Here is a 13,259-nt window from a genome sequence, read left to right on the forward strand (position 1 = left end):
CAGTGATATATATTCTGCCTCTCTGAAGGGGAAACGTCCATGGGGCAAAGGGCTAAGTACTAAAATTGTTGAGATCATGAGCAAAAAGAAGTATCCTTCCAGTTGTTTAAATCAGGTGTTTTGTCCCAGCAATACAAAAATAATACAATATCAAATCCAGATTCTCTCTTCCATGTATTCACCCCTTCAATACATGTTTATCAATTGAGTATTATAATCCTTCCATGTTGATTAAACACTTTTAGAAGTAATACTCATAAGACCTTCCCAGATTTCTGTGTGTAAAGACGAGCAACTCTTTTGGCGTTTATGGCATCTCCCTAATGGACTAAAGAGACTTGATAATAACAAGTATTTCATTACAATTTTTAATGCAATTTTTATGTTTCTTGTTGAGCCAATGGCAGAACAAATCAGAGGAAAATATAAAGTAGAATCTCTTTCTTCCTCTCTCGGTTGCTCCGTTTCAGTCTCTGTTATAATGGTCATGAGAAATTATGTTATTCTTCAGCTGCTAGTCAAAGTCACATAGACAGACATATTATGGGTTATAAACCTGATGAGTAGGGAGTTAGGTACTAGATAGGACCCATCAGAAGTGCCTTAGGGGCTATTATTTTAATGCTGATCTACTAGTAAGACATTTTGAAAATAAAATATATTAGGCTATATACGAGGTGAGTTGAGTAATTATATAATAAAGTTCCATCAAAACCCTGAGGGTTTTCATTAAATGTCAGGTTACAATAAATCTTCCAGTACTGGACCTCTTTCCTTTAAGTGTCCTGTATCTTAAACAGTACTGCATACCTTTGAAAAATAGCTGATTGAAGGTCATTCTTCAGAAATCCTTTCTCACTTTTGACATTTTTATGCAATGACCCTTTAAAGTGAAATATGAGAGATTTTCATGTTAAATATTGTCTAAAGTGTAGTCACTGAAGTAACAGTACTTGTTAACCAGAGGAGAAAAGATGGAATTCTAAGAAATATGGACCATCTCCTTAGAGGCATGTGCCATAATTCTTTTGTAGAGGGTATTAGCATGTAGCAAGTCCAGACTTGAATTCAGAAACCTTACTCTCTAAGATCAAATCCTGCTTCTGCCGGTCACTTAATAACCCAGGAAAAATAACTCTCTGTCCTCAGATTTCTCACTGGCAGAATAAAGAAATAATAATAATAATAATAATAATAATAATAATAATAATAATAATAAATAGAAGTTTGAAAAGATTTCAATATGCTAAGCTATCCAAATCAAGTAGAAGAGCCAATCCTCAGTGAACTATCATTATTACCCAATTGTCAGCTCTTGATAGTTTAGATTTATGAAAAGGAAAAATAATACAAAATCCCTAATCATCAAAAAGTAATAATCTAGAGAACAGATGTAGGTTAAATTAATGATCATGAACATATTTTAAAGTAAAATTACAGCATAATTTAAGAAATACCATAGATTTGATAGAATGATTATTTTGTTTATTTTTGTATCTTTAGCATATCAAAGAGTTCTTGAGTTCCAGGTGTTCTGTGGCTTTCTTGATTTAATTGAATTAATGAATTATTATCAGACAGTAGTATCAGGAAGAAAAAGTGCTGAGTACCATTAAATGTTATAACTGGAGGATTAATTCACATTGAGATGCCAGAGTTTCTCAGAGGACATATTCTAAGAATTATAAGAAATGGCTGAGTATTTTAAGCAAAATAAAAATTTCACATTTTTAATTTCAAAATAAGTATACTTACTTATATATTCTAAGAAACAAAGAGACAAAATAGGAAATCAACAATGATTGTAAGTGACTCAGTAGGAGCTGAAGCCACTTTGATTAATTGTCAATAGATGTTTAAAGAGTTGCATGATAATATTCATAATTAATATTAGTATATGCAGATATTGATATGGATATTATTGGAAAAGGTAAGATGTTGATATAGTAAGAAAGTAAGATGAACTGGTATTTCATGAAGACAAAAATATTAATATTAAGAAGACATAAGTACATTTAATGAAGTCTAAAGCCATAGCCAAACATATGCAGAGAGGGGAGAACACAGGGTTTTGAAGATGAGGAGATTGCCAGCTGGCTCAAATGCAGGTGGGAGATCGCCTCAGAACATCTACTGGTTTTATCATCAGAGCAGCATTATTCACAGGAACAAAACCCAAAGAGTGTTTAGTGAGTGAATGCGAGATGAAGCGGGAGGAAAGGATAGCTGCGGTGATGAGAGTCAAACTGTGATGACAGAGAGGACAAAGATTATTTTTTAATTCTTAGATTATAATCTAATTTCATTTCTTTCATCCTTTTCCTCCCTCCAAACCCTCCCATTTATCTCTCCTCACTCTTTTTCAAATTTATCAAGGCAAGGGCTCATCTAAACCATATATGCAAATATTAATGGTATACATGAGGACCTATTTGCATGTTTGTGAAAAAATTAGACACAAAGGAAAATTTATATAAAATCACCCCTGTCAACCCCTCAGCTAGACATAATGTAAGAACAAATAAAAACTCATTAAAGGAATGGATTATCTCTGATAGAGTTGTTGGCCTGTGGGTTCTCATAGCTCTCAAAAATTTACAGGCCATTGCCAATGCTATTGGTTACCCTCCAGAAATTACTGGTAACATCTTTCTGAAGATAACATAATCAAGTCATAAAACATAGAGAAATCAAGTTGGAATTGATTTATCTCTGCAATGTAGAAGGCATTAGGAATGCTATTTTAGGATAAAAATAATCATTCGTCTTACTCAGTACTGAACCCTGAGTTACTAGAATGACCATCCTGTAATACTAGTTGTATAAATGTTATGGAAGTAAGCATACACTTTTTAAAATTTGCTTTAAGACATGCTCTACAAGATAGAACATCAGTTCTATTTTTCAAGAATCTATGACTAGATAGCTCATAGACCCTAGGAGAAAGTCTAGAACTATTATTCTGTTAAATGGACATAGTATTAAAATGACTCTAGTGCTGTATTGCTATACCCATAGACTAGTGCTTGTTTCAGCCTTCATCAGGGAAAAAAATTCTTTCTTCAGTAGATTGGAATTAGCACAGGGATCCCCAACTGGTCAAAGTGCAGAGAACAGAGTCTTTAGTCCTAAATAAAATGTACCTAACACATCCCTTCTCACAGAGCTCAAAGAATATCATGAAAGAGTGGGCAAATTTATTTTAAAAGGTGAAAGATTAATTCAAGGAAACAAGATTTTTCTGCCCCAAAGTTGCAGTTTCACAAATTAATACATCAATACTGACAGCATACACAAGACCTGAGCAAGATCATGCTAAGTCAAATCCCATCATGGAGAAAGGAGGTAGATTTGGAATCCAACCCCTGTCTGAGACGCTATTGATATGGTGGGAGAGAGAGAGAGAGAGAGAGAGAGAGAGAGAGAGAGAGAGAGAGAGAGAGAGATTTCTTTTCTTTAAGGTCATTGCCTTAAAGCGACCCCTCATCAAAGAATTTGAGCAATACAAATTGGATTCAGTAGGTTAAGACAAAAAAAAAAAAAAAGGAAGACATGAAATTGGGGTAGATCTTGGAGGAGTTGAATGATGGGACAAACATGCAAACACACAAAAATTAATTATATGAAACACTCAAGGAATTAAGGAAAATTTTATTTAAAATTGTCACACATACCCCCCAAATTTCACAAGCTGAAGACTATGCCCTTGGTTTGTGACTGTAATCATTAAAAGATTACTGAAACCTGTGGGCTTAATCAGTGAAATACTCTTCTGGTAGACACATAATATGATGTGATCGTTTGGGGTTTGTGGTACTAGAAGGTTGATCCTGGTTTAATAAATTGGTTACTGAGTGCCAACACTTGAAGACTATATTCTGATTCTAGATTCTTATTTCCAACTCTCAGGCGGTATTTGTTTTATCCTGGTGGTAAAAATAATGTATCTATTGAAAATTATTTATTACATTGATTTATTTCTTGTGGGGCATGCACATGCCATAGTGTAGGTATGGATATCAGTGTACTGGTGCTGAAGCTGGTTATCTCCTTCTAGCATGTGGGTCTCAGGGATCACACTCAGGTAATTAGACCTGATGGCAACACCTTTACCAATTGGGCAATCTGGCCCTGATGTAACTTTTAATAGCAACAATGTGCTTGCTTATTCAAGAGTTAGAATGAAGGTTTGGTGTAATGACTCAGCAAGACAAAGGACTACACACCTGCTTAGGATTTCTGGAACTTACAGGAGAAATAGGTAATTAATACAAAAATTTATTCTCTGACACCAATAGGCAACACACCAATTAAAAAAACAACTCAAAAAACAAAAACAAAAAAAGATAGTCAGCATACTAATAAAAAGCCCCATCTAACACACACCAATAAAAATGAATACAAAAATAAAATTTAAATAAATAAGAACAAGAAAAACATTTTCCTAAAATTTGTATTTGTGAATTTTTTGTGTTATTTATGTTTTTGGTTTGTTTTTTTTTTACTCATCCTCTCCCTGTTCTTTGTTTCTGATACCCATGGGTTGATAATATTTCTCTGCTGTACTAAGCACAATGATATTCTGCCCCCCCTTTTTAACAGCTATTTATGGACCACAGTCTCAAAAGCTGTGAACCAGACAGTTTTCTCTCTTTTAGCTGTCATTTGTAAACTATTTTTATAGTACAGAAAAAAATACCAACACAAATGAACATGTATAGCCAGTACTCAAAAATGCCACAGGCCTGCCCCATGTGGCAGAACAGTAGTCAGTGAGAAATCAATAAATATTTCTCAGAAAAATGGCAATCAGAAAAATGAAGTGTCATGCAGACAATAGAGGTGGTAGTCCCATAGCCTAAGAGCTAAGTATGTGATAAAAGCTAATACCATGCTATTTAGTGGTTAAGTTTAGGACTATGGAGTTTATAATAGAAACATATCAATACAGATAAAAATCAAATAAAAATTTACCTTTTCTCTGAAGAACCAGATACAGGGATTATGTTGAGGCCATAATGAGATCATTTCATTCATCCTCTCTAGGACTTCAGACTCAACTGTGTTCTCACTTTGACAAGTTTACTTATATTTGAAATATACCATGAATGGTGAGAAAGAATAACTAATACTTGGAGTTATTTCTATTATCCAAGCAATTAATTATGTATACCACTCAATATTATTCTGAAAACAATTTGTACAGTAGGTAGAATTTACACACATGAACACACGCACACACATCCATATATACATGGATATATAGGAACAGATAGGTAGATAGATAATAAATGATATATAATAAATGATGGATAAATAGAGATAGATGATAGATTGATATGAAGAGAGAGTAACAGCAAGCGAACCAGTGAGAGAAAGCATGGGCTATGTTGTTGGCTTAGTGCTTCCTTTCCAAGCATGAGGACTGTAGCTTGAATCCCTGACAATCTCATTAAATAACAAACATGGCAGGGTGGAATGCCTATATACCTCATTCTGGGAGACAGAGACTGAAAAATCCTTGTGTTTCACTGGCCAGTGAGGCTACCTCACCAGTTTCCTCCCTGTTTAGTAAGAGAACTTGCCTCAAAAAAAAAAAAAGTGGAAAATGATGGAAGTAGTAATTTAATGTGGAAGTAGTAATCTAATGTTGGCTTCTGTTCACCACATGTGCATATATACATATACCTGCACACATATGTGCTTGTGCACACACACACACTCATGTGGAAACAACATTTCTCTATAGAAAACTAAAACAACAAAAGAAAGAAACTAAGGCACAAAGCTGTATCTTTCTCATCTTTGTATTTCAACATCAGCCTTTTTACTTGGATCGTGGCTTATGGATGACAGGTTGGATCATTTGTGGTTCTTGTCTGCTAGTTTCAGGGCTGCACATGACATCATCAAGCCACTGTATCACTAGTCACTTTACAAGATGAAAGAATGGCAATGGTGCTCAAATTCTGGAGTGTGAAAACCTTACGTGCTTGTTACTCTAACACTTAAAACCCATTAGATCCAGAGTGAAGCCCGGTTTTTGCCCCCTCTAGGAATAACAATTGTTTTATTCTAAAGTGATTCCAAAATGAAAAACAACCCATAAACCTTTCTCAAATGAATAGTAGTATGACTACAAGTTGATAGTCATTACATCTAGATATAAAACTAAGATATGTAATGGGTATGAGTAAAGTAATATATTAGAAGTCATTTTATTGCTATGTTCTTTTAGCAAAAAAAAAAAAAAAAAGGTTAGAAAATCATTCAACACTCATTGTGGCTGAAGGTTATTTTGCTGAAGAGGGTAATTAACACAAGGACACACAGTTGACAGAGACTGAGAGTCTCTGGAGCACTCAGCCCTGCATGGGATGTCTTTATCAAGCCCATCTCCTTGAAATTCACAGATCTATACTGAAGAGGATTCAGAAAGTCTGGATGAATCAGTGGTGGTGGATGACTCCAAGGAAACTTCAGACACAAAAAAGCTGATGAACATAAGGTTTCAGGGAGATGATGAGGATACACACAAAACCTGCATAGGCTCCAATCAGACAGATTTCCAGGATGGAAAAGGGGAAGTAGATTCAAAGTCTTACCCTAACCAAGAAGCTATTTTCAATTGATTGCTGCTGGGAAAGAAAAAAAAAATAGTGTTGTCTGATGGAGTGTTACTGGGTATATCAACCATGCCAAGTAACAATTGGCCAAAACAAAACTGACTCCATGTTTCTTTTTTAAAATTATAATACAACTTAGTGGCATAACTTTTTTGTTTAGTTTGTTGTGATATTTTGTCTTATTTTTGAGAAAAGAAAAACATGAAGTTGAGTGGATAAGGAAATGGGGATGATCTCTGAGTGGAAATACACTCTAATATACTGTATGAAATGTGTTTAAATAAAAAATTAACAGGTAATGATTGTGACCCAGTTATTCAAATGAATAAAGAGTGACTTTAATTACAGTCAAGGAAAAATAATATGTAACTGTGGTATAGTATTCTTAACCATCCTCTTTACTTGTAGCAAAGGACTTCTTTTCCTTGGCACCACTGAGGGTCTACACTTGAATTCTTCATTGTTGGAGGAGTTTTTGTCTATTTCAGAGTATAGACAAACTATTAGTTTCTATTTACTAACATTTAATAGTCCATTATGACCCTTCCTCACTCCACAACTGCAACAATGAAAAGTGTCTCTCAACATTACCAAACCTCACGTGGGCAAAATTGTCCCCAAATGAAAATAACCACCACAATGAGCTTTTTCCAGTTCCTTACCTATAGCTGCTTCTGGCCCCCTAACCTTGAATCCACTAGGACACCTGGCCTGTTCTTCCCAAGTGTGTGCTCATGAGAAAAGGTGGCTTGTTTGATGGATACAGTGGAGCTTAATCTATTTATTCACAAACGAAGCTCCCTAGTCACTAGTCACCATATGCATATAGCTATTTTATCTTGTCCAACAGGAAAAACTGTTAGGGTCAAGTGATCAAGTCATAGCCCTTTGTAATCTGAAAGAAGAAGACCAGATAGCTTACATCCGTATTAGATAGTATAGAGTGAACTGTAATTGACCATTCTAGCTATGGAGAGTGAGATTTTTTTTTTAGAAGAATACCTCAGCACATATTGGAAAAATTGTATTTTGGAAAATACAGAAAACTCTCATTTTTATAACCCTTTCCATTTTATGAGTGTAAGTAGGCACCTTGTGACTATCCAAGGAAATATCCTTCACCTCTCCTTTCCATTAATTTCTTGTAAGTGTTGTAAGCACTTTCCAGTGACATATAAGAAGAATATGAGCAAAACCTTTATGAAAGCTATTGATAAAATGGTTGAAGATCACTGTGGTAGAATGTTAGACTCTATCATATTTCCATTAAAAATGTGAAAAAAAAATTTAATATTAGGAAATACAAGGGGTAACCAGAAAGTATTTCCTATTCACTAGGTACATCTGGTGAATTAATTCCACACTGGTTAATCAGATCTTTGAATTGGTGTGTGCACCCTGTGAAACAGTTAAATAATCTGTGCAAAACGCATTGTTAACTGACGTAGAAAAATAAATAAAAACAGCTTAGATTTATATTGACGTCACGGGCTGCCTAAATACACTCATTTTAGATTCTATTATAATATACTTTAGTTGATATTTGAATTATTAGATATGAGCTGCTTTAATTAACATACTTTATGGAAGAGAAAAATGCTAGATAGTGTGGAGTAAGAGAATAGAAACAAGGAAGGTCAATACATATTCCCAGATGATAGGGAGTCAAAGAAAAGAAAAAATACTGCAATATCTGCTATTCTGGGCAACAAGAAAGAAAAGAAATGAGGAAAGGAAGGGAGATAGAAAGTCCATCAGTCTGTAACCCCGTTATGCTCCTCTGGTTCCTTTAATGGATTTCAGTGGCTATTGTAGCAACCCCTTGCCGCCTTGCAAGCATAAACAGTTACTTCTGCTTTGAACTGTTTGCTTCTCAAGTAACTACATGGTACATTTCACTTCATCTCTGAATTTGGGCAATTCCAGGTGGTGTGGAGTGATTAATGATGCAGCCTAGGACCCCATCCTTGGGTGACACCCCTGGGAAGCCGCGATTTAGCAAGGCGTAAAGGCAGAAGATGGCTGGGCACTGAGCCCTTTTCTCCACAGCCACGGTCTTTGCAGTACAGTTGTTCCAGCTGCCAAAGGCTTTCTGGTTGCCATGGAAACTCCTGGGCTCGGTGGAGAACTCAAAGCAGAGCCTCTGAAGTTAGGAATCAAACACAGGAGCTCCACAAATGCAAATGAAATGCACTTGAGCCTGGGAAACACAACAAGATCACCCATGTCGTAGGCTACGACGCCTTTGACTGCGGAAGCTAGTACAATCAATTTGTGGGTCTTGTGTTTGTAAAATGAGAGAGTTCCTGCCTGGTATTCTTCATTACTGTCGTCTTCCAGTGATGGGAGAAGTACGCTGCAAATCGGCACACCAGAGCGCAGGCAGTAGCAGGGGGTGGGGACTGAAACGTGCTTAAAGGGAAGGCACCCAGAAGGCTCATTCATTTACTGGAGTTTTACATTTTACATCTCGAGAGAGCTCATTTGTGCAGGGCATTATGTCAAGTCCTGCATCTGCAAAGAGAAACAAGACACTGTCCCGGAATCAAAATTAATTAACGACAATTAATAAAAAATAACAAGATTCTCGCAAGCCCGAAAGAAGTCTATGAGGTTCTGTCTACACAGGGACGGTTCCCTGGGCTCTCTCTTTAAAGACATTTAAAAAATAAATAATTCCTAGCTCAGGAGAGGAAAGAGGTAATGACCAGATATACCCCCATACACGGGTGGGCAGCGGAGAAACAGCGTTTCCCTTGGGAGCCCGACCATCAAGGCCACGCCAATGTTTCTTAGGGGCTGGGAGGGAGAAGAGGTTTATTTTTCTTTTATTTAAAAAAAGAAAAAGAGAAAGAAAAGATAGAAAGCAAGAAAAGAAAAGGAAATAAAAGCAGAGCCCTTTTCCCCACTGGGCTTGATTTCTAGTATGGGAAACCCCGCCTTTCTGGAACACTGATTGGTCCAACTCTTTTTGAGCTAATTTATGCCTGCGTCCACTCCTGTCTGATTGGTTCCCCAGCCCAGTTCAGCTGGGAATCGCATCCTACCTGGTTAGGAGGTGTCTGTACTGTCTTTCCACACTCGCTTGTACTCACTGGGCTGCTGCTGAGGCTTGAGGCAAACTCTGGGCTTAGCGACTCGGCTAAGCAGCGGAGAGACCATAAAAGCGACCTGATGGGTTCTAGCAAAGCCTTCCTCTTCTCTCCGTCCCTCCTGTGGAGTCAAACTAGAGGAGTGAGGTTGATGTTCCTGTTACTAACCCTGCATTTGGGAAACTGGTGAGTAAATCCACGGACTTGAAACTATCGCTTTTATCTTATTTTTTCAAAAGCATTCTAAGTAATTTGCCTTTCTCCCGGAAACATGTGTAATGTTTACCATCATTGTATTTTCTGATCTATCTGTTTACTTGGAGACAGCATGAAACTAGCCTATTTCTGAAGCATGGAGCTTAGTTCACTTGTTTGTGAGTTCTATGGGATTATAAACAAATAGAGATTCCATTTCCCCACAGGGAACTAGGAGTAGTAATGACTTCCCACTGCATTTGGAAGTGAATGCTGTTGATGAACTTTGTGAGTGATTCTGCATTTTAAAGTTATTTCAGAAACTTCTGTTGCATAGCATGATATATATGATGCTACTTGTGTATAAGCCAATCTTGTGATTTTTTTTTCCCCCTCACTCATTTTGGGGTAACTTTCTTGATTAAGTCAATCTTCCTTATGTTATATTTGACCACATATCTATCAGCTATGAAATACATATATGTATATGTATACATATATATGTATCAGAAATAGCTTTGTATATTTTATTAGAATCAACTTTGAAAATCCTCATTGTAATTGGTTGCCCATTCATTAACGTGCATAATCCTATGAATGTCTTAGCTGCGTTTTTGTGTGATATGACCAAGCACAACTCTCCAGCCTGACAGGAACAAGACTGGACTGTAAACTATTTCAAAAACTTTGAAGTCATGCTAATAGTGAAAGAAAACACTTACACTTGGACTTGGAGAAGACAGAGTGTGGAAGAAGTTGTCATGTTTGGTTAAGACATAGATACTTTAAAAGTTTTTTTTTATATATACTATACATGTATTGTATCACTTGTTTTATATACATTTACATTCAAAGTCAAGGTATTTTATGCTTTAGTACTGCTTAGAACTGTGGTAAGGGCAAATTACTCTGAAGATAATTTTTGTATATAGATTTTTTCTCATTACCAGTAGATAGAACATCTGTGAATATTCAGAATGTAGCCACTGTATAACAGCATAATTAATATGGGCCTTTCTGGATAAATTTTGATATTTGGTATGTTTACATTTCATTTGGGTATTACAGTGTTATTTGTCTTGTTGCCTTAGGATTTGAAATGTACTCTATGTACAGACAATGTAATGAATGATTCACTCTATATAATGATTTTTAATGGTTTATGTCCTTGAATATATCACATTTTATAGATGTATTTAATTATAATAGGTACCTTTATACAATTGCAAAAGTAAAGTCAGATTGTCCCAGTGGTTTTCTGGAGTAACAACCAGCATGCTCTTTTTGTCTTTATAGCTGCACATTTCTATTTCAATCATGTAGGGATACTGTCTCACAAAGAGCATATTGTCTATCCTAATTGATGTTTCATTTGGAATAGATTTACATTATCTTCAGTGTAGCTGGCTCCAAAACTCTCATCAAGCTGATAAGGGGTAAAGAGCTCTGTAGTGCAGTGGGCAGGACCTCCACTGGGTGCATGTTCTTACCTGCCACAGCTCTTTAAACTCACCAGATAAAGTAGTTCCATCAGCAAAATGAATTGTAGCAGTAGCCCATTCTGACTGCTTCAAATGTTCAAATTCAATACATCTGAGATTTGAAATGAAATACGCAGTGGTTTATGGGTCTCTTCACAGGTCTGAGTAGTGAAGAGGAAAATTCTAATGTGACTACCATCTTCTTTTACCGTATGTAAGAAAATTAGTTACAAGGTTCAAATTTACAAGTAATTTATTTTATCTCTATTATATAGATAAACAGGATTTCTTTGTCAGATGAACAAATACATACTGAAACAAATCTAAATATTGCTACTGTACTATGGTCTGAGTGCTTTGATTATGAGCTTTTATGATTTTATTTCATAAAGCAACAAATTTGTGATGAATTTTATATTCTTTCAATATAGATTTGGAGAATATTGCCATCAATACTTATGAACTATGTATGATCATAAATATTACTCTTTTCCCTCTTGTCCATCTGAGGTTTCTCTTCAGAACAAATTGTCTGAAGGAATTTCAATGTCAGACTGGTTTCTAAAATACACATTCAGTGTCATCTATTTGGAGATTTACTAAGTTGGATTCTATTACTTTTAATATAAAATCAATGGGGAGATCTTGTTTCCTCATTAGTTTTCATGAAGAGTGGAGGGAGACAGTGTATTGACTTTCCACATTGCTGAATTATGAAAACCGATCCTCCTGTTATATCTAAAAGCTCTGGTCACGGATCCTGTGCTTCATCTTCCAGGAGGGTCTGTGGTTTATATTTCATCAGCTTGATTTCACTTTTTGTAATCTTAAAACAAATGAAAGTGTAATAAAGTTTAGAAAGAGTTGGAAAAGTGTCTTGAGAGTTTAGCTGTTCTAAAAAGTAACCCACAATAACCTTTGTCTGAGAAGTTACATGTTTATAAAGCCAAAGAAATATAACATTTAATTTTTTCCATTGATTAAAAGAAAGCATGATTGTAACATTCAATTGTCCACATTAATGTATCCAAAAGCACTTACTATTAAAATGCATTATTTCAGGTCATTTCATAAATAAGTTTTGGGTGTTTTTCCTTATGTTTCAAGCTTTTAAGTTTATTTTTGTAGTACAAAGCCAATGTAAATGCAACATGATTACTTATTCATCTTATTTATCGCAGGACCCAGAGATAAACTGGTTCTGAGATTTTTATCGTCATCACAATTGATGAAAGTCCCCAACAGAGAATCTTTTAGATTATCCAAACACAGAATACAGTCCAGTTGCTTTCCATTGCATACACTGAAATACTAGTTGAGTGAGCAATAAAGGAAATGCTTCATACTGCATTCAAGTTTCATGGATAGTTTGTATCTATATACATGTGATTAAATTAGTTTAGGCATATAAGAATGAAAGTAGAGCCCCAAGGAAATAGAGGCAAGGTATGATAGAAAACTGAATAAGGGTTGTTGGGGTCCTGGGAAAATGAAGGCCATAAGTGGCAAGTGACTTCCTAGATGAGAGAGAATGAGTGGGAACAAGTTAAATGAAAGATTTCAGGTGAACAATTTTACTTGGGCGGTATCAAAGAAGAATTCTGGTCTTCATCATCCAATTGCAATTTTACTTTCAACTGTGACTTTTTCCTGAGTCATTTCAGGAAAATTTTTTGGAGCACGGAGAACTCATTTCCCCAAGTTACTTCAAGAACATTGAAACTATTTGGGAAGAGGACCTATCATATTATAATTTGAGAAGAGGAACATAGTAAGAAACATTCTATAGACTCATCATCATTCTAATATTGATTATCTTCATTAAAGTGGTTTCAAATACAGTAGAATTGAACATTGAATCATTA

General features: G+C 35.6%; 1 protein-coding gene across 1 annotated transcript in view; it reads left to right on the forward strand.

Moving 5' to 3' along the window:
- Positions 1-9,620: 9,620 nt before the first annotated feature.
- Gabrg1 (gamma-aminobutyric acid type A receptor subunit gamma1) overlaps positions 9,621-13,259 on the forward strand; it is a 70,096-nt gene continuing 66,457 nt past the window's right edge. The window contains exon 1 of the mRNA XM_036201172.1: positions 9,621-9,904. Within this exon, the coding sequence (XP_036057065.1) occupies positions 9,801-9,904 (104 nt within the window). The 5' untranslated portion in view covers positions 9,621-9,800. The remainder of the gene's footprint in view (positions 9,905-13,259) is intronic.

Source organism: Onychomys torridus, chromosome 10 (genome assembly GCF_903995425.1).
Source record: "Onychomys torridus chromosome 10, mOncTor1.1, whole genome shotgun sequence".
Lineage (NCBI taxonomy): Eukaryota > Metazoa > Chordata > Mammalia > Rodentia > Cricetidae > Onychomys > Onychomys torridus.